General features: G+C 32.0%; 2 protein-coding genes and 1 long non-coding RNA gene across 7 annotated transcripts; 1 reads left to right on the top strand and 2 right to left on the bottom strand.

Moving 5' to 3' along the window:
- Nucleotides 1–11: 11 nt before the first annotated feature.
- LOC141449209 (uncharacterized) lies at nucleotides 12–2,743 on the top strand. Its single transcript, XR_012455390.1, has 3 exons — nucleotides 12–110; nucleotides 1,906–2,024; nucleotides 2,104–2,743. It is a non-coding gene; the product is annotated as an uncharacterized lncRNA (long non-coding RNA).
- LOC141449196 (cytosol aminopeptidase-like) lies at nucleotides 2,544–12,646 on the bottom strand. The gene is made up of 7 exons (XM_074118365.1): nucleotides 12,320–12,646; nucleotides 8,997–9,126; nucleotides 6,993–7,259; nucleotides 6,539–6,684; nucleotides 5,537–5,886; nucleotides 4,548–4,842; nucleotides 2,544–2,929 (listed from the first exon to the last, which is right to left on the bottom strand). Exons 1-7 carry the CDS (start codon nucleotides 12,500–12,502, stop codon nucleotides 2,690–2,692), a joined length of 1,611 nt encoding a protein of 536 aa, XP_073974466.1. The 5' UTR covers nucleotides 12,503–12,646; the 3' UTR covers nucleotides 2,544–2,689.
- Nucleotides 12,647–12,965: 319 nt separating this feature from the next.
- On the bottom strand, nucleotides 12,966–21,165 carry LOC141449199 (uncharacterized). Of its 5 annotated transcripts, XM_074118370.1 has the most exons (7): nucleotides 20,801–20,938; nucleotides 20,534–20,717; nucleotides 18,674–18,887; nucleotides 17,874–18,123; nucleotides 16,206–16,372; nucleotides 15,338–15,539; nucleotides 12,966–13,848 (listed from the first exon to the last, which is right to left on the bottom strand). In XM_074118370.1, exons 3-7 carry the CDS (start codon nucleotides 18,870–18,872, stop codon nucleotides 13,197–13,199), a joined length of 1,470 nt encoding a protein of 489 aa, XP_073974471.1. In that variant the 5' UTR covers nucleotides 18,873–18,887; nucleotides 20,534–20,717; nucleotides 20,801–20,938; the 3' UTR covers nucleotides 12,966–13,196. The 5 variants fall into 5 exon arrangements, with proteins under 5 accessions (XP_073974471.1, XP_073974475.1, XP_073974472.1 ...); XM_074118374.1 differs by lacking the exon at nucleotides 20,534–20,717 and having other exon boundaries at nucleotides 20,907–21,165; XM_074118371.1 differs by lacking the exons at nucleotides 20,534–20,717; nucleotides 20,801–20,938 and adding an exon at nucleotides 20,960–21,164.
- Between the last annotated feature and the right edge of the window lie 851 nt (nucleotides 21,166–22,016).

The following is a 22,016-nucleotide window of genomic DNA, read 5'->3' as shown; positions in this document are numbered from 1 at the left end:
CAACGGTTTGCATTATACCTATCCTACGTTTAACACCGTTTTTAAAAAATTAGTATATAAATCGTTCTGACAGAGGACGAAAGTTTCGGTGCTGAAAAATGCATTATTTAGTATGTTAATTTTTAGTATTTTATGATTCCGTTTTCCAGTAGCGGTGATTATTTTAGGACATTTAATAATTTACATATATGTATATATGTATAATGGAACATTATTGTCTTAAATGGCACCAGTAATATAAGTAGAAACATCATTGTTTTGGATAAATACTCCCAAATCCCTTTTTTTTTTGCTTAAACTGTAACAAGATTTTAACGTCGTGTAACAAGATTAATTTTGCATCACCTAGACCGTTTAGTAATAACCATCCAACAAAAATGCTAAATTCTGCCACATTTTCCAATTTTAATTGTTCTTCTATGAAGTCACACATTCCATATAAATTAGAATAAATTATCTGCATTTTATCGAATTGGATTTTTTCAATTATGTTTTTAACGATATTACATTGAACGTTTTTGTTTTTGTGAAGTACAATCTCTGTCTGTGAAGTTGCGTTTGCTCTTTTTGTGTTTCTAAAAGATTTTTTCAAAATAAAGTGCCTATTTATTTTATTTACTTGATCTAAAAGTTTAACATGATAATCAGTCAATTCGCTAATTCGAAGGCATTCACTTTCTTTGGTCTTTAATCTATTAAATAATATATTATTTTCAATTCTCAATTTAGAAATTTGATTATTTAATTGCTTAGCTTCTTCATTGCTGTCATTAAAGAAATGCGGCCTCCAAAAAGTGTTACAAGAAGCATTTTGGGTTGTAATAAATATTCCAGAAAGATCTGTCTGCAATCTAATTGTTTCATCATTATGCATGAAATGTCTAAGAAAAAATTCGAATGAAGCCAAAACAGCAACTGCATCTACGTTTGAAATACTGTTTACGAAAAGATGAAAATTTCTACAAAATGATGATAAATGTCTTTGTGCTTCTTCGTTAAATAAAGTAATTTCCTCTATCCTTTCTATGATTGAACCTGGGGTTATGTGATTGTTCGTATTCATTTTCAACCAATTCATATAATATATGTAACTTTTTTTTTTCTTATGTCTTAAAAATAGGGATGTAAGGAAGCAATTAGATAACTATGGTTACTTCAGATTTCTTTTAAGAAATTTTGAAATGAATTAAAGAAAGTGAAAAATATTTTGTTAACACCTTAACGGAGGTCTCTTCTGCATATTGAAAAATTTAAATTGTAAGATTTTAATTATTGTATAAGTTGCGTGTATGATTTCGCAACTCGCACCGACGGTTTATATTAAAACCTCGTTTATGTTCCCTGTATATTCACTCACATGTTTTTGCCATGTGATATATTTTACTTCCCGTTAACAAAGCTAGATTAAGAGTTAAATTATGATGCTTCTACTTATATTACTCAACTCCTCTTGTACAGTCTCTCACCTCCTCTGACATCCCTAACAATACTCCTCGACGATTAAATTGCCAGTGGCCCCGCGACTTCCTTTCTGTCTGAAGAACTAAACGCCATTACTCTCCTACCTCTCCTCTCTCCTGCTCATATTCTCTTCACATTCCCCTATCTCATATAGAGAGTGCTACCGTTGGGTAGCCTGCTTTTCCCGCTACAGTTCATCTTTTTTACATCGTATTTACTTATTGTATATATTTATACAGATTGTAAATTACTAAATAAATTTAAAAAAAAAAAGTTAAATTATTTGTCACAACAAATCGAGACATGGCAATGCAATGTCAAAGTTAAGGATAAAAAGATCGTCTGCAAAAATCAGCAATATGATTGATTGTAGCTTCTAATTCAAATACAATGAAATTGTTGAAAATTTGTTTAGATCAAATTCGCTAATTTTATCCATCGCAGGTGGCGTTTTTTTGAACGAACTGCCTTGGTACAGACTAGCGAGGAACAGAAGCTTAGTTGAAGTCCGAAACCTATTCTGAATTTATTAATAAACCTATTCCTCAATGCAAAAACGATTGGTAAAATTAATTTTAATTAAAGAGCCACATAAACGCTTTAATTGCATTTTTACCACTGATATTTTCAATCATATTTCAGTATGTATTTCCTCCTCCGTCCAGGACACCTAATCGGTAGTTGTAAGTGAAGCTCCGTCTTACAAAAAGCGATAATTTAGTGCCAAACAACAGCAGCCACAATTATTTGTTAACTGTATTTAAATAAAGTGAGATAGATTTAAGTATTTTTGCGTTATTACCTGGATCCCTTAACTTTATCTAATTTTTAATTAAGCAAATTTTCTTCTGAGTTTACTACCAATAGGTTTCGTGTTGCCCCAATAGGGAAACATTTTCTATCAAAATGCAAAAATTAAAATTAGAAATAATTAGGTTTTGCTAGTTAGGAGTACAACTCGATTAAACCGTCTTTTGTGGGTTTAGTTTTTTTTGTTTAATGCTTAAACCATAATTCACAAACTTTCACAAAAGATTTACACAAAATAGTAACTATTTTCTAGGTATTTGTAAACAAAAAAATTAATAAAAAATGACGAATTTTTGATTTAATTACAAATTGAAACAATGTACAATCAATTGACAGTGGTGAATGTTAACTGCCCAAGTGTACGTGCACAATGAGGCAAAGCAAGGAATAAAAGATGCCATTTCGATTTTCTGCTTGGCTAGCCAGTCATCTTTTGCTCTTTAGTTTCAGCCACAGCGTGTTTGCATGCTAATTGCGCCAAAAATTCCACTAATGTTCTTGTTGGTTTTCCAGACATGCCACGCCGCAAATAATGATGACTTGTGCCATCTGTGAGCATTACACCGTATGTATCCATATGAATCCAATCCACAGGTGGTATAAATTCTTTCAAGAACGCCGCACACGTGCAAGTCATTCCAGTATCTTTCAATTTATCCTGAATTAAAAACACAAATTTTTATTATTGAATTCTGTTGAATCTGCAATGATTATGAATTTCTACCATATTTCAAATATTTCTTTATAGGTATTCTATCTGAGACAGTATGTTGCTCAAAAGTAAATAATTAATCATTCAATCACTAGTAATGTTAGAGCAAAAGAAAAATTAATAGGGAACTATAAAGAGAATATGCCCCCACTTGCAAAAATTGTTATAGAACTGAACTAAGCATGCCATGCACTGAACACTCTGTTGGCTTAGAGACTTAGAGATACTCAGTTGGACACAGGGGCTCAATTAATCAATTGAAATAGGTTTGTTTATGCCTATAACATGGCTCTCATTGCTAATACAAGTGAGAAACTCTAGTTTAATCTTAAATTTTTGTCGCATCAAGTTGTAGAAAGAAAAATAAAGACTAATAGTGTTAAAGCCAACCAAAAGTCTAAACCCGTCACCCACCGAATCCGGATGATGAATCGCAGAAAAATGTAAACGTTCCGAAAAAGAGATCTTTGAAAAGTGGAAGGAAAATCGAACCCCATATGGTTGAAAAATTAAACTATACGTAATTGTTTTCTTTATGATCCTCTGCTAGAATGGGCTATTGCGTTGGATTGCACATGAGATCCAAGTGGATGGACGATGGGTGCTACATTGTTGTTGAAGTACATTGCTGGACTACGTTGAAAACACATTAAAAAAACGTGAGTTGTACTTGTTTTCTGCCTGCTTATAAGCCACAGATCGAAATAGTTTTGCAGCTATCTTGGGCGCCTTACACTGTAGAAGGAGATACTTCTACAAGTTCACTCTTGTCCAAAGTGCCTTCCTAACTATTTTGATTTTCGAAAGAAGTTTTCATTGGAAATACTACTTTAGGAATCAGCTGCACATTAATACAAAAAATGTCACTAGCGAACAATGTGAAATAAAATGCATAGAAAACGAAATACTGTAGAAAGCTCGATTTGGCAGTACTGTTATGCAATGTTTCAGTTTGAAAAAAAAAATTGACAATAACATAAAATAAATCTTTTAGTGAAATTTTAAGTATTCACTTTGCACAGTTATATTTTCACTTAATTGCAAACTTATAGACCATTCGTAAAATACATTTTAAAGGATTTCAACGGAGTGCATTTCTAATTTCTAAAAGAAGCATTTCTCAAAAAATCCTCAAGAGATTTATCAAGTGAACATTCTGCACGCACCCTTTTTAATCACACCACACAAAAGAAAATTTGTTTAGCGCATTACTTCCACATAACTTGATGAATGTTCAGCAATAAAATATCTGTAAAAACACATACTTATCTAAGCACTTCAGAGGAGTAAAGAATAATTTTGTGTGAGAAATGGTGCTCTGTAAAAGCACGATGTAAGAAATAAATGTGTAAAATTAGGAATAACATATTTTTGGGATAATTATGTTTTTAGCTTTTACACACATAACTGTAAAACAAATATGGTAAGTTACCTTTTATTATAAAACAAATCATCTAATGTAAAAATATTAATTTGTAATGTATTAATAATAATATTTGCAACCTTTACATTGATCTCAGAATAATATAAAAGTTAGTATTTAATGCAATTTCCTCTCACTCACCTGTACATCTGAAGAAGGAGTCGTAAGAACTTTATCTGTGAAATGTTGCCACAACGGCATGCGCCAGATTCTATCACCAGTATGCATACTAGCAACCCTCATCATATCGTACAAAGCATCGTTGTTAGAAAAAACAGCTGTAGCGAATTCCCCGAACAGACTTGTTAATTCTTTGCTCAGCGTACCAACATCGCCAATGAATTTTGGATTGTAAGACATAGCGTAAGACAATGCATCCGCCAAAGATAGTCGACCATCATAATCCGTGTCATGCACAAGTATGGTCTTACCATTCCTAGGATTATGAGAATGAAAAATTTATTTTTATAATAAATTTGTTGTTATATACTCTATTCAAGAGAACGTCAAGATTGCTGAATCGCGAATAACCAAGTACAGAAAAAACATTTGGATAGTTCACTACTTTTTTAATAATAAAAAAAACTGGCAATTTTTTTTTTTTTAATTTTTTACACAGACTTGAGTCATTACTTTTTGTTCAGAGGTTGCATAGATACCTACATTTCTTTAACTTCTTTCTTGAAAAAATAATAATAATAAAGCGTTGTGTATTATCTAGGGAAGGGATTAGGTATGTGGTTAGCGTATTGGATTTCCACGCGGAGGTTCCGGGTTTGAATACTGCTGACCCTTAGATTCTCTCTTCCTAGGAGCTTCTAGCAGCTCACTGTCCAGTGCACTGAAAAAAAGCTCCGGGCGCCAATAACCTCAGATGTTGACGCGCCTTAAATCATTAAAAAAAAAATTATCTGTATTTATTTATTTAAATATGTTGCTGTGTGATAAATATAATGCGTTTATTTGTCAGTGAGCATTGTTCAAACAAAGGTAGACTGATATTACATTAATAGAATATTCGAGCTGCATTGAAGTGAATGGTAAATGCTACGGCTTAAAAATTTATCATTCAAATCAAAGAAATTATCTTATTATTTAAATTCTTCAATATATCGAGAAATAATAGTTACCTTGCTTTTACGATATCACCCGGCTTGAGTCCACACGGACCTGGCATATTTTCATATAGAGGAATCAAGCAACGGAGGTTAATTGGCAATTGCAAAGCACTTACTGCTCGAGTAGCGCCAACGACACTGGCGGCACCTGCCATATCACCTCTCATATGGCGTTGTTCATTACAGCTCTTCAGACATATACCACCTGAATCAAAAGTCACTCCTTTACCCACTAGAATGATTGGAGCCACATCTGGTTCACATCCGAAATAGCTAATTTCCAAGAAAATAGGTGGCTCACAAGATCCTCGAGCAGCAGCCAAAAATGCATGCATCTTCATTATTTTGGCCCACTCTTTTACCTAAGAATGATTGAAATTAATGTAATTAAAAGAACTTCATAAACTACCCAGAGAATGATTAAGAAATGGTGAATAAAAAAAAATACATTGGGAACATTCACTTTATTTTTTCAAACACGATTTTAACTAACTTATAAATGTCTTTAATGTCGGGTTCGCTACAATAAAACGGATAAAAATTAGAACTAGACGTGTCATCCCAGCGTCTGAGATGTATCCTTAAAATAAATGTTTTGAAAACAATTCCAAAGCGATAGGTTCTTATCTAAGGAAACGTACATAAAATTGATTGTGTTCATTGCAAACGTGATCTCCCAGTGATGGAAGCTTTATGTAGGTACGATTGGGAGCTATAGAATGTTTTTCTAGACCTATCAGTGGAAGATCGTAAGATCGTTAGCGCAAAAGGGTAATTGAAACAAAAAAAGGGCATTAATCTAGCTCATTGCCTATGCTTTCAAACAATTGATAAAAGAATTTTTAAAAAACATTGGATTAAATTAGTCGCATACGCAATCAATACATTTATTATGTAACTGTTTTAGTGAAGTCATCCCACTGAACTCAAGTTTTTTGGTAATCCTATCATCGTGAGGAAGTGTACATCGCGCAATGTTACCAGTGAGTGTACACTAACAAAGAGAAGTTTTACCTTTACTTCCACGCTAATGGCAGCTTTACAAAGTGCTTCGACTGCAGCTTGGGCAAAAGCGATTGGAGTGAGCAAATTTCCTGGCATTTCACACAGTTGCCTTGCTAAATTTTGTGCTGCTGCTTTCTGTAAACCAATTTGCCAACCTGCCAAATCATTTATGAAAAATTACAAATTTTTTAACATATAGTAACTTATAGGTAAACAAAATACATGCGCGAGGATAAGTATGTAAAATTAAAAAATAATTCAATTTTATCAGCTAAAATTTTAAATTAAAGATATATTTCTAAATAATTATTTTTTTATTTAAAATATTTTTCATTCTCAATCGTTAAGCAACAATTTGTTCGTCCAAATTTTAATGTTATTTAATTATATCAATGTTACTTTTAAAAAATCATATTTGAATATATAATATTTATTATTAAACTTTCTTTTTTAGAAAACTCACCGGTATAATCACAATCATTATATAAGTTTATTTTAGGAACTGTAATGTGTTTGTCAGGTGCTTTAAACTCTTGGTAAACCCATACTCCCATAGCTGCACCTTCTGCCGCTGATTCGGCATTGCCAAAACTCTCTACATTTATAGTCTTCATAAAGAGATTTTGCATAGTTTTACAGCCCAATGCAGATGCATTTCTTATAGCTTCCTTTAATTCATCCATTTGTTCGATTTCATTATATCCCAGACATTCATCTCCTATTCCAGTCACTAAAAGAAACACTAGTTATACTATTTATTTCTTGTTGTTGACTGAATGATGCTTTAGGAAAACAAGAAAATTTTTGCAAATTCCTTTTAATTGTGTGAGCTAGGCTATCTTTAGTGCTGTGAAGTTTTGTTTTTCAAGAAGAAAGTAAAGTAATCGCCAATTTATCAGACAGGCTTTAGATACAATTACCAAATTAAAAGTTAAAACTTGTAAATCGATCTCATAAGATAATTTAATAATGTGAACATGATTTTTTTAAATTTGCAAACATTTCATATCTAATTTTTTAAAAAACATGCCTAATAGCCTAGATAAAACTTAACATAACCGGTACGACACGTTATTTGTTGTGATTTTTTTCAAAAAGAAAAAATTGTTCATTCCTTGTTTGTTTTGACCTGCCCGACTTTAAGCCGATGATAGCAGAAAATATATCTTTCTAGGGACATTAGAATAGGGGTCGGTTAACATCAGGGATGGTTAACCTTATCTACTTCCCAGCCCCTTTTAGGGCTGTATTAAAGAAAAACTTGTTTTGAATTAGCATCCATCCGTTTCTTTAAACTTAGAGGAGTCTGCTTAAGAATATCTAGGAAGGTTGGAGGAGAAGGACAAGTAGGTACATCGAGCATTGCTCCAGCCCCCTTCTTCCGAAATATCCCTAATGAGACTGATTCCCTTTGGAGCCAACCTCAGAACATCAAAGGGTGTAAAATGGAGGATTGGCTTCCGGGAATGATTATCCACCACTATCAACTCGTTTCTAGATTTTTTTTTAGAGAGCCAGGTGTTAGAGAGATACCTCTAGCATCTTTCTAGTTTCCTTTAATTTGAATGTCTTTTTCAGAACCCCTCACTCTTCCTAAAACTTGGAATAGAATTTTAAGACAACAAAAAATAACAGCATTAATTGTAAAAATATGTTTCTAAGTGTTTAAAAATACTTAATCTGTACTTTACTGAACTATATCGCTGATTTCATCGTCTTATACAAATGTGTATTTCATTCACTCTCGCCCACCTCAAAATCAGTTCAGTTTGGAAGTGGTTAGTCCGCGCTTCTGAATAATACAGCTGAATTTATCTTAGTGGCACGTATGTTCTTTTATTCCTGACTTGTTTTGGATTTTCGTTCATCATAAGAGGTTGATAAGAGGTTTGTTGAAGAAAATTTGACTTCCACATGAATTAGCATCCATCCAGTATCTTTTAATTTGGGGAGTTTGTATGAGAGTCAGCAAGTGTAGTTTTGTGTTCATATGAGTTAGAATGAGAACGGAAACTTAGATGAAGTAACATTCTCTACACGAAACTAGATAATTGATTAAAATCCGAAACCGATCAGGAATACAAAAACATACGTGTCACTAAGATAAAACCAGTAGTATTATCCAGAACCGCGGACCAAATCATTTCCAAACTGAACTGACCTTGGGAGGAAAAAAATGTTGCAGAACCAACTCTTGACTAGGTTACCTATCTTTAAGTGGAATGCTTGGACAATAAAAGATTTGATAAGCATGAAATTTACATTAATGTTCTACCTTTACAAGAGGTGTAATTTTTCTTCTGAAAAGAATTATCAATATTGGCACTTTCTCTTAGGTGCAATATTAATTTACCAATTAATAAAAACATAATGTGAAAGTCATTTCTTTATATAAAATAAATGCAGTAGTTTTTTAAACAGTAATGTTTGGAACATTAAAATCTCTCTGAATTGTTTCAACGCTTACCTACTACAGCTGAAAAAATGGGATCGAGACCGTAGAATATTCTGGTTTGCCCAGCAGAGGGGATCGGACCTGCTTGAGTCAGAGCAGCAGAAAGCTTGCCATTATACTGCTTGTCATATTCATCTGCGGCCTAAAACGTTAGCCATCTTTATGTAATGATTTGTGCAAAAAGAAAACCATATTGTGATTTCCTATTCCTCCCGTTCAGATATTTATGGTCAGAATTTTTGTTATAATAATAATTAAAATCATAAAAGTAAGTTTTTTTTATCCAACTGAAGGACTGTGCTTTGACGAACCATATAAAGAAATTCTTAAATGACAGAAACTCTCTGTTAAGACGAGTACAAAAGGCAATGCCCACAATGGGTTAAGGGCAATTTTTTTTTTATTGCACAGAATTTAACAGAAAATATCGATTTGGCTAATTTTAGTGCTGCCGAACTTTCAGAAAATACACTTTCGCTGAATCAGGAGGTGGAGTGCCTCTTTCTAATCAATTGGTATATGACTACTATATGACGTAGTTACACTAAGTATACAGTATTGTAATGCAGGAGACATATATTTTCTTGCAAACTTGATTGGAGTGCTAGATCATGTCTAATGGCCTAACGGTCCTAAGGTAAAAAAAAGAGAGAGAGAATTTAAGGCTAAGGGTAGTGCAAATAGCGAAAGCAGATATAAATAATAAGCAATTATTAGGGTCAGAAACATAAGCAAAAACGGCGCATTTCAATGAGCCAATGGACGAAGAACCTATTATGAATCTAATAAAATCTTTAACGACTTTCAACAGTAGGACTAGACATACATTTTAAAAACTCCAACGTTTTAGTTTGTTCGATGTAAATCCGAATTGCATAGGGCAGGAGTAATAGTTTTTTATTAATTACAAAGTTTCTAGATTTCTGCAAGTGCGTTGCAAAAAGAAAAGCTCATGAAACCCAAAAAGTAGACCACGAATATTCGTGAAAATTGATATTGAAAAATTCGTGAAAACAAAATTGATTGCTTTACAAAAGGAAAGTAAAATATGGACAGTAACGACAAGTAGAAATCTCAATATCAATCAATAAGAAAACAAAGTAACTTTATTGAAAAAAGAAAAAAAAGTTCAACAGCAAAATATAATCTGAACGCAAATTTAATTCCTTTAATTTTTTGTAGTTTTTAGAAAACGTTTTGTGGGAGGCCTTTGGAACATACAGAAGATGGAGAAGATAAACAAAATAAATAATTAAAACTGGCGAAGAAATGTAAAAATGTAGGTTGGTAAGTGTAGAATAAGATATTTGAAATCACAAGACTGCAGAAACGCATGGGGAAGAGTTGCTTGGTATACGAGGTAAGAATATGAGTTTGTGGCGAAGGCCGCGAAAAAGATTATTGTGGGAGATACATACACTGGGCCAAAAAAGTCTGTGAACACTAACCTAAATTTTATTACTTTTATTATTATCTTATTAGAAACTTCTTTTATTTTCAAATGAAGTATACTATTCGATAGAGAGAAACCAGAGTTTTTCATTTTATATTCAATCTTTTATTTTTGTTCAGCAGGAATATCACAATTAAATGTTTAACAAAACAACACCCCAAACGAATGCAAAAAAAGTCTGTGAACAGCTGTATAAATATGTAAAAACATTAAGATAACAAACAGAAAAACGATTGAATAAAGTTTCAAAGTTCTCTATTGTATTGTAGAAACCACTACAGTCAGTTTTGTGAATAAATAATCTAATTAGTACATATTTAACCACTAATATGGAAGTTCCCAGACCAATTCGAGAACTTATTGTGACGTTGCGAAATGAAAGAAAAAGTATTCGAGAAATAGGGAAGATAGTTCAAAAAAACCCTTCAACGGTGCATAATATAATTAAAAAGTACGGAAATGTGATTAGTAGGCCACGCAGTGGACGGCCACCAAAACTTAATTCCTTTCATAAACGGCAAATTCTGAAGTCTGTTCGAGAAGAACCCAGGACAAGCGCTCAAAAAATCAGTCAAGAATTATCAAGTGGTTATGTGTAAGCGTAACACCACATACAATTAGAAATAAATTACATGAATACGATTATTGCGGTCGAGTCCCGAGGAAAAAACCTTTAATCAATAAAATAAATAGGAACCGCCGATTGGATTTCGCGAAAGAATATGTTTCTAAGCCTTCTAGTTTCTGGGAAACCGTAATCTTTTCAGATGAGTCGAAATTCAATGTATGTGGGTCTGATTGACGACAAAAAGTGTGGCAAAAAAGAAATGAAGCTATGAAAATGAAAAATATGAAGCCTACTTTTAAGCATGGGGGAGGCAACATTCTGGTGTGGGGTGCATGAGTGCTAAAGGAGTGGGCAAGTTAGATCTAATTAATGGTATGATGGACCAATATGTGTATGTGGATATATTAAGACGCAATTTAAAAGAAAATTCAAAAAAATTAGGGTTGGAGGGAACGTTTGTCTTCCAACAAGACAATGACCCGAAACATACCGCACCAAAAACTCGGGAATGGCTTTTAAATAATACACTCTGGCGCCTAAACACCCCTCCACAAATGCCAGACCTTAACCCAATAGAACATTTGTGGGATGAAATCAGCCGCGAAATAAATAAACGAGGAATAAGAAACCGTGAACAACTAAAAAACGCTATTTTAGAAGAGTGGGATAAAATTCCAACATTGACGACCACAAAATTATTAGGATCGATGAAAGCTCGTTTGTTGGAAGTGATTAGGAACATAGGAGGTCCTACAAGTTTTTAAAATTTATAATTCACGTACAATGTGTAAGAATGATTTATTTCTGCAAAGTGTTCACAGACTTTTTTTGCATTCGTTTGGGGTGTTGTTTTGTTAAACATTTAATTGTGATATTCCTGCTGAACAAAAATAAAAGATTGAATATAAAATGAAAAACTCTGGTTTCTCTCTATCGAATAGTATATTTCATTTGAAAATAAAAGAAGTTTCTAATAAGCTAATAATAAAAGTAATAAAATTTAGGTTAGTGTTCACAGACTTTTTTGGCCCAGTGTATGTCTCAATCAAGGTTTTTAAGACCAAAAAACAAAACTAATCGTGTTTAAGAGTAGGTTATCGAACTCACTTTACATATACATATTACTAATACATTTTACAAAAACAACGCCTTTTCAATCTAACCAACGCCGATTTATTTCTCTATCTCTACAACTTATTCACGAGGCGATTCAATTAAACAAAACACTCATTTTTGTGAAAATATGTCAATACTTTACAGCTGATGTTGCTTTTAATTTGAATTATTATTTAACAACGGCATCGATATGCTTACCTTGGTGTAGACTTTAGCTGTATGGTAAGGATCATCATCTTTTGTAAATACTCCAAGTACCAAACCGTTCATCTCGGTTGTATCCCCCATACAATTTAAATATCTAAGTTGATCGTACTGCTTTATTTTGCCAAGCAGTAGGGCACGTTGAAAAAATACTAGTGGTTTTCTAAACCAAGCCATTGCCTTGTATCTTGAAGTATTTGACTAGTGTTATAATGTAACTGGATGTTAAATTTTGTTGAGGGTTAAAATTTATGAGATCTCAATTTATATGAGTCATTTGTTATCAGGTGAGTTATGAACAAGTTTAAAGTTAGAAGTATGGCATTAATTTACATATGGCACCAATATAATTTCAAGTTAAATAGTGATTAGAAAACATGTTAAAATGTGTACCCAATAATCAGATCCTCATATGAGTTAGTTTTTAAGCAGAATGTGTGAAAGTACATATCATTAAAAAATATTTCGTGTTGAGTATGTGCACACATATCTACATCAGCATGTCCCAACTTTATTTTCACTATCTATATACATATATATATATATATATATATATAAAAATTCTATTTTAATTTTTTGATAAGAAGTTGTGGTGATTTTTTTCTTCACAAATAAGGGTTTATTTATAAATATAGTAGTATAATATCTATACAATCTTTTATTTATAAAAAGTAAGAATTAATCACATAATCAAAATCTTTTCTTGTTACGAAAATGTTGCACTTTTAGGGTTGCTATGCTGGAATTAGTAAGATTCAGTTGACTTTGTTCATAATTTGCACAATATCCAGGCAGTTGCCTTGTTAAACAACTATAAATAACAACCTTCCTTTTAGAAGTAATTAAAATAGTATACTTTCTAATCAAAAGATTATCTTATTAACGGAATTTTTACTTTTAACAGCCCTTTTAATCCATTTAATGACTTTTTGAAAAAAAAATGTACACCAAGAAAAGAAACTATAAAACAAATATAAAATGAATATCTGTGCAAAAAATGTGATAGCACTTGTTTGGATTGTGTTTTCGGACCTACAAAATCAGCGGGAAATTTATCACTTCTCTCATCAATAATTTGAAAAATTTCACTTATTTTTGCGATATTTGCTCTAGTTGATTTTATCTCATGTATAGTTTTCTTTAATACTTCTTTTAATTTAGCACGATTATCAAAACAGGGCTGTTTATTCCATTCTCTCTTCGTGACGTAACTTGTAGCGACCAAAATATGCACTATTCTTACCATATTACACAACTTTTGGCTTATTCTGAATAAAGAAGCACTCTCTTTGCGATGATCAATAAACGCATCAGTGGACCAATTTTTCTGAATAATATCATAAGAAAAATTAATCAATCTTTTTCTATCACAACTTATTTCTACACCCAGTTTTTTCCAGTCGTTATCCAAGTTAGTTAAAAATTGCCCATATCCAATCTTCTTTTCAATAAACAATGGAATTAAGCGGTGCATATCTAATCCAGCTATTGTTGTCAAAGTATCTTCATAAAAACCATTGAAACTGTCGGACAAAACATACTAGTTAAGCATTAAATGGAAAAAATAAAATTATAATTTTAGATCGTTTAAAGCTGCAGTGCTATTTGTGATGAATGCAACTGATAATTTTATAGAGTTACAGCATATTTTTTCACACAAACGGAAGTTTCACTTATATAAAAAATATCGATTATAAAAGTAATTTAGTGACAGTATAAAGCATTAGATTTTGTTTTTATCTTAGCGGACCTCGCTTGTATCTGCTTGGCTTCCGTTGCGCCTTCTTCTATAACAACTCGTAAGGTAAAGTTAAAGGTAGAAGAACCATTTACAGAAATAGCGTTTACAAGTTAAAAAAAAAAAGGATTTGTTTCCTTTTATCAGTAGAAAAACCTAGATAGAGGTCCTGGGGCAGAGCTCCCGGGATAGGAATAAGTAGCATTTCTGGGGAAGTAAAAGCGAAGTCAATATGAAATTAAGAACCATTTAAAATTTAATGTTTCGATGAGCTTAAATACTCAATCAATCCAATTATGAGAGGTTTTCCCAAAAATATTAACAAACATTTCTACATATTGAATTTTTGCACCACTACACTTTCTTCTTGACATCACAATTATGTCGTTCACATCGCTCTATTGCTAACAAACATGAGAACCTTCCACTGATAAGTTTTATTCTTAAACTTTCAACATTAATTAAGTAGGAAATAGCGGCAAATTACACAAATCTAAACTGACTGCGCCAATATGCTGTCGACGGAATGTAGTTGACACCCACAATAGTGAGAATAAACGAAGTAAAATTGTTTCAGTCAGCTAATCTAAATAATAACCAGACTTATAATCCAGAGCTACAAATTAATCTCAGCGCAAATTTTTCGCTTAATTCTGAAATAAAGCTTATCAATTACTTGAACTTTTATGTTAGTATACTGTGTAGTAAAGAACCCAAAAAAAATTGAATTCATATGAATGAATATGAATATTAAATTCATGATTGGAGTAATATTTTACTTTTAATAAGCAAGAAAAATATTGCTATAGCGTTAAATTATCGATTCCTAGTTTTCCCCGATCACATTTGATCTAATAACACAGAGTCCGAAAAAGTGTTACTTAGAAAAGGCCTGGACAAAAGGGCAAAATATCTAAAAACGAAAAATTGCAGGAAGCTAAAAATATATACTATTTCGAATAGGTCCAATCTTATTATTTGTTACATTGTTACTTTGTAATTATCAACATCAATTTGTTATTATCAAATGTTGATTTTAATTTTTTTGACATTTACTCAAAAAGGAATGCAACAATTTCTTCACCTGTGTGTCCCTACCTACTAACTTTTATTTGATATATTTTACTATGGGCAATTCTGAAACAAGAGTTGGTTTTGCCATACAAAATGTCGTGAGTTCAATTTACATTTATTCTGAAGAAATTAAAGTATAGATGCATTTAAAAGTATTTAATTATCTCATAAATTTTATGATTGAAACACAAATTACTAACTGAGATATTTCGTAGTTCGGCATCTCTGACAGCACAAATTGGAAGTTTGACATATTCTTATTAAGAGAATTTGGATAAAAATAATCCATGGTATCGATATCATCATTATTAGTTACTTCATCAGCAATCTCTTTATAATTTTTTATGGAAGCCAGATCATACAGCGTTTGACCCTTCAGATCTTCCAATGATAGATTAGCTCCTGTAAGATGAAGTAAATATTGTTAATTGTCTTGGTAAAAAGAGCATTATTTGAATAATAAGGAAATATTAATATTACAGGTGAAGGATTCAGATACAGAAAATTCAGAGAGATGTGTAATCTCGAAAGTTAAGGTTGGCAATTGAGTCATAACGGTGCTACACCTCAATATATTTATTTTTTAATGGTAAAAGGTAAATATTAGATCGTAAAGTCCATGGCTATTGCTACGACGAGTACAAAATACTCTTCATCGTCAGTGTACGGTAAAGCCGCCCACGATGCCAGTCTTGTCGGACCTCTGTCAAGTAACCCATTCGTCTGGTACATCCCAGCCATATAACAATACTTTAATAAATTTTATTTATTTATTTATATGGTAGCCTACAAAAATATAAAAAAATTAAATTTTATTTAAAAACAGCAAAGCGAACCTTTGCTACAAACATCTACTTAACCATTAGCACTTCTGAACCAGAAACCCACTGTCGCAGACTCTGAACTCCTGAACCTTAAATTTTTTGTTAAGTTTTGGTCATAAGTGAGAAAATGAAACTTATTGGAGTATCCAAAAAATAAGTTAGAAAGTGATTTGCAGTTTCTTTTCTTAATTAATACTCGTACAATTTATTTTAATTATACCAGAATTAGGCACATCTTACCGACCTGCTGCTTTTAAAAGCTTCACGATCTTTAAGTAGCCTCTGTTCACTGCGAAAAAGATGGCTGTCCAGCCATCACAATTAGTAAAATCCACATCGCAGTCTAGTTCAAGTAATCGGGTCAATAATTTATCGTGTCCACGATCGGCTGCATACATCATTGAAGTTTCTCTATAAAAAAAAAGTTTAATTTTAGGCCGGTAGATTTACCTATTTCGATGAAATGGAAACACTCTCTTTTAGATAAAATATATGCCCACACTAATATTTAATTACGTGAATTGAAAAACTAAGATAAACAGCTTTTGAAAACCTAGCACATTAATTCTCTGGAATATTACAACTTAACAAAACAATAGAAGAATTTTGAAATATCTAAGAAATACTATATCTGCAATAAGCTAAACCCTCAACCCTTGAATTTCGCTAGATTATTTTTATTGAGGGCGATCTTTAACTTAGGGTTTCCACACGAGTGACGCATCGCTGTTGCCAATTCTTAGGAGATCTTTGATCTTTATACCTCTTGAGGTATCCCAACCTATCAACACTTATAGTGACATGAGTTAAACAAATTATTCATCAATAGGAAGAAAAAATAAATGCCAATTTCAGTCTTGATATTTATTTACTGTTCCGAGCTTTCGACTTAGGGACAAGGTCATCTTCAGGGCTTATTGTCTTTATATTTTTACATGGTTATTGTTAAGTTAGTGTGTCCTCTGTCTTGTTTACTTATGAACAATAAATACAATAAATAAATGGGATTGAAATTAGCATTTCTTTTTTCATCCTATTGAAATAATGAATCAGTCACCAAAAATAATGAACCGTAATATAAAATATCAATATAATATAAATATATTATGTTATATAAAATATAATTATTACGTATATATAATTTATACTATATAAATATCTATAGCACATACATATATAGATGGTACGTGCAATTCGTATACAAACTGGTCAATACTGTATCGCATTTCAGATTTTAAAGATGCCAATAATCTATATCACGGTTCGCCTAGAACGTTTTAATTGAAAAGTTCACCAACATGAAAAATTTGTCTTTCTCCTTATTATTTGGGTCAAAACTAACCAAAATCCACTGAAAACCAAATCGGTTTACGTTGCGGATTTTTTTTTTTTAAATTTTTAGGTCAAAAACGGCTTTTTTTGCAATGTTAAGCCTAATAAATGGAAAAACAATACAGTTTTTTTGCAAAACCAATGCATTCATTTTGAAGCTGAGGGAATTTCCGACAGATTGATGTATTTTATAAATGATAAAAATGAAATTTCGACATTCAAAATCAATAAAAAAGACATTTTTGAGCAAAATAGGCAAAAACAAGGGTTTCTCGCATTTCAAAGCTTACTTAACAAATAAATCATCGTTTTTTTGTGGAAGGGAATGGGACTTTTCAAAAATGAGAAAAATTCCTGCAAAATACAATATTTAAACAGTGGAAAAAGTGAAATTTTCAAATTCAAATTCATTTAATGAAATTTATAAATGATAAATTTATATATATTCGCTCTCTCTCTCCATCTCTCTCTCTCTCTCTCTCTCTGTGAGAGAGTGAGGGAGAGAGAGATACATACGGAAATACAAAATTACAATCACTTTTTCTTCCAGATATATTAAAACTTTTTAAATAAATTTTACCTGTTTACATTAAAAGCATTAACATTCGCACCGGCATCCACAAGCAAATTGAAACAGAGAAGAAGCTCATCTTCATCAAGGGTTGTACTAGAATCACACAGGCACATTAAAGGAGTAGTTAACTTGACCTGAATGTTAGGATTCGCACCTTTTTTTAGTAGTAGTTCAATAATATCTCTAAGTCCCAAAGTGGCTGCGTGCATCAATGGCGACCAGCCATAATTCTCTGGTTTATAATTGATATCAGCACCTGTTCAAAGAACTTAACTAGTATAAAATGAACGACTCTGTACACAATATGAAAAGAAATAAATAATTTTCTATTTTAATAAATATTTTTTGTCAAATTTCTGAGTAATTTCTATAAATATTAATTCCTCTAAAACAGCTTTTTTTATACTAGTAGATACGAGTACTAGTACTAGTAAATACTAGTACATCTCGTAATGCTTTTCAAAACATAAATGCTAGAAATTTTGAATATTAGATCTACAAAAGCGAAGAAAGAAAAAATGAATAAAATACAGAACGAAGAAATTATGAGATTATTTGAATGTACTTCTCTTAAAAGCAAATTACATTTAATTCTACTGAATAAGATTTTTTTTGTTTAAGTAAGGCAAAATGAAGTTAAAATAATGCACATATACAATCAAGCTCTGCGTCGATCACTTAAAAATATGGATGGTGACAACTGCAAAGCAAAGAAGTTGAAAAATAGAACAAATTGTTTCTAATATTTTATAATTAAATATTTATTGTGCACTATTTAAAAAAATATTTTTAAATTTTAAGCTCACCATTTTCTAGAAGTTCTTGAACTTCATTAAATTTTTCTTCTCTTATTGCATCAATTAGTTTCTGTTCTTGAGTTAGTATAGATTTCTTATCCAACTCCGGAACCACTTTTTTTATCTCACAGAAATTATTTGCAAATGTTATTTCGTCATCGTAGCTTCCCCATCCTTCGTCACTGGAGCAACCAGCAGGCAGTGCCATAATTTATTCTAAGATCTGTAACAGATATATTTCAAAGGTTGATTATGGTTTTTGAAAAATGGTCCGTATGTGTGAAGAAACCTATCTCAAAAAACAAGACGCTAAAGGAAGTTGGTTAAAACTTCATAATTGAGATCTAATCATAGGACCCTCAACCTGAAGCATCACTTTTCTCAATAGATTTTTTTAAAATTTTTGAGATTGTCTAGAAAATTACACCAATAATTTTTCTTAAAAAATCTATACTCATTGTGTTGCCTTGATATAGAGGAATTTATTTCATAGAATAGAATAGAAAATAAATTTATTATCCTGGGGCTATTGTCCCCTAAGAATAAATATATGTATAATTAGAGCCCTTAATGGTTTGGCCTGTAATTTATAAATAAAAAATAAATAAGTATTTACAAAAATAATAACTGAAAATAAGGAAATAAATGAATTCAATTATAATTTGGAGGAAGCTGGGTAGAAAGGAGATAATTAAACAAAAAGGATTTAAAGATGGAAAGGGCAGGAGCATGGCGGACAGATGAAGGTAAGGAGTTTTAGAAAGAGGTAGCGCGTATTAGGAAGGATTTGTCAAAGGATGAAGTACGGTGTGAGGGAAAATAGAGATCACAGGAACGAGATCTAGTATTACGGGAATGGGTCGAGGATTTGAACTTGAAAAGTTGGAAAATACAAGATGGCTTTTGAGACTGGATAACTTGGAAAAGGAATGAAGCCAAAAAATACTGGAGGCGATATACAGGAAAAAGCCACTTCAATTCATCGTAGTAGTGCGAAATGCGAGAGTCTCTGGGACTGCTGAAAATAAATCTTATGAAGCACTTCATGGGGCGCTTGAGCTTAGCTTCAATATCACCAGAAAGACCACCATACACTAAGCAACCATAGTTCGAAATGGGGGAAAATAAGAGAGGGAACTAGGGGTTGCTGGGTGTTAATTGGGAAAAGGTGACGGGAACTATTAAAATGCTTTAGGATATGGTTGGAGCAGCGAGAGATTTGGGAAAACATGGTTTTTCCAGGATTGGTTTTGGTCAAAAGTGATAACGAGGTTCTTCACAGAGGAACAATATTTTATTGGGATAAGGAAAAGATTAGGAAGAGGAGCCAATGATTTAAGGGGAGAGTTGGAGCCAATAACAATTGCTTTGGTCTTTCCTACATTCAGTGTAAGCTTGTGGTTACATCCATCTTATTAATACGCCTTTTCAGGAAAATTCTCATAGCATTATGGAGGAGGGAGTAAATAGGCTTTCCATTAAAGTGCCATTTCAGTGAAAATAAAAAGGGATAAATAAGTTGCTAAAATTCTAAGTTGAAAATTTTGCAACCAAAATACAATGCTTCAATACAATGGAGCAGCTGTGTCTTCTGTAAGAACCCTTCACAAAAATCATGCTTTCAAGACAATTTCCGGACATGGTTGGTATGGGTAAGAAAAATGAAATTTTCCAAGATAAGTGCACGGATATATTCGTATAAGAAACTCATGAAAGAAAACAGCATTTATAAATAAGAACAAACTAAAAAAAAATTAAATTAGGTATCTAGATTTAGCTTTCACCCTATTTATTATAACAGGAGCAATTAACGTAAAGAAAACACGTTAATAATTTTAAATATAAAGAGGAAGACACTTAATACATAACCTGAATTTTTGTTAATCCTTCAGCTGATTAGGAATCCAAAATTAGAAAACACAAGCGCGCAGAGATGGAAGTAACAAACAGACTTATTAACCAAGTAACTTATCTTTCTTCTCAAGTTGCATTTTAAACGCTTTCAGTAATTTCAATTTTGTTTAAAAATCATTGGAACCTGGTAGTGAATAACCTTCTCGACAGAATTCAAATAAAAATCGGAGAAAATCTCATAATACTATTCGTAAAATTTTCTATGAGATTATTTATTTTTACCTTAAGAAACATCTATTTAAAATTTTCCAGCTCTCATAAAAAATAATGGTTAATGTGCAAACTATACCACAAATACAATAAATAAATCTACTTAAAAAACTAATACCAAGATTTATGTTTTAAGATTGGCCTGTCAGCTGTTACATTAAGGAAGCTTACCACGGTAAATCAGACTGACAGTTACTGATTCTCCTTCAGACCAGTGCAGCATTTTTTAACTTTATGTTTAAGGTTCACTCGTTACAGGTTGGAGTACTCCAACGCAAATACCTTCATGACACAAAACTGTGAACAGGTGTCTAGATTTGATTTATAAACGTCGCATTAAGGTACTAAAGTGATATAGGGAGCAGGTGTGCGTTACAGGCATTTTGTTCACTGAAGCAGCACTATTTCTTGAAAAACAGTAAACGCAAGCTACCTCTACGGTGACCGTTAAAGATATATTTGAGATGAGGACGTTGAGATTAATTAATTAACAATAATTAAAGCTTAGGTATTAGCTCGTTTAAAATATTGAATTAAGCAAAATCTATATAATTAAAATAATGGCACTGAGCCCCCCCTACAAGTCTTGTGGACTTGATTGACGTAAAAGAAAAGCCATGTTCTGCGCATTTTTTTTCGGCCAATATTCGGCGATTTCCTAAAACAGTGGTTTAGCACGGTTTGGTCTATACCCAAGCTTTAATGCCGCCATTCTTTTTTTATTTCTAGCTCACAGCTTGGCCACTTAAAGCCTTATGAACAAGAATCATTACTTGTTCAGGCTCTCTCATAGTTTTGTTTGTATTTCAATTCTGAACTTTGTTGGATAAAAGAATTCTACTCCCGTGTTTTATATAAACATATTGTACATATACATACATTATTCAGTTTTAACTAAACCTTGTCTAGGCGAGTGCCAATTCTGGACTGAGTTAATAACTGTTTACCCCAACTAACAAATCTTTTACAACAACTGATGCCACAGGATTACTTAGCAGTAATCTGATGTGACGAAATCTCGATCCTTAATTAAGAGTTAGGAGAAACTTTTAATTCACATGATTTTCTATATGCTGATCTAATTATTATTATTACACTCACAAGGGACACTGTTCAAAAATAATATTTAGACTACATAGAGAACTGTTTATTTAAAATTTAAACCAAGGTTGAGGATTAAAGAATAAAAATGATCACTTTTATCTTAATCAATGTACGAATCATTTCT

The sequence above is a fragment of the Rhodnius prolixus genome, unplaced genomic scaffold (genome assembly GCF_049639745.1).
Source record: "Rhodnius prolixus isolate KJV_2025 unplaced genomic scaffold, Rpr scaffold_2, whole genome shotgun sequence".
In the NCBI taxonomy this organism is placed as follows: domain Eukaryota; kingdom Metazoa; phylum Arthropoda; class Insecta; order Hemiptera; family Reduviidae; genus Rhodnius; species Rhodnius prolixus.
The sequence above is the reverse complement of the archived record's forward strand: the minus strand, read 5'-3'. Positions and strand labels throughout refer to the sequence as shown.

Coding starts and splice junctions, on each gene's coding strand:
- LOC141449196 (XM_074118365.1), bottom strand. CDS start 12,502: ATGGCTTGGTTTAGAAAACCACTAGTATTTTTTCAACGTGCCCTACTG. Junction 9,127..12,319: donor CAGCTAAAGTCTACACCAAG/GTAAGCATATCG, acceptor CTAACGTTTTAG/GCCGCAGATGAATATGACAA. Junction 2,930..4,547: donor CTCCTTCTTCAGATGTACAG/GTGAGTGAGAGG, acceptor TTTTTAATTCAG/GATAAATTGAAAGATACTGG.
- LOC141449199 (XM_074118374.1), bottom strand. CDS start 18,872: ATGGCACTGCCTGCTGGTTGCTCCAGTGACGAAGGATGGGGAAGCTAC. Junction 18,124..18,673: donor TCAAGAACTTCTAGAAAATG/GTGAGCTTAAAA, acceptor TTCTTTGAACAG/GTGCTGATATCAATTATAAA. Junction 15,540..16,205: donor GAAGCTTTTAAAAGCAGCAG/GTCGGTAAGATG, acceptor TTCATCTTACAG/GAGCTAATCTATCATTGGAA.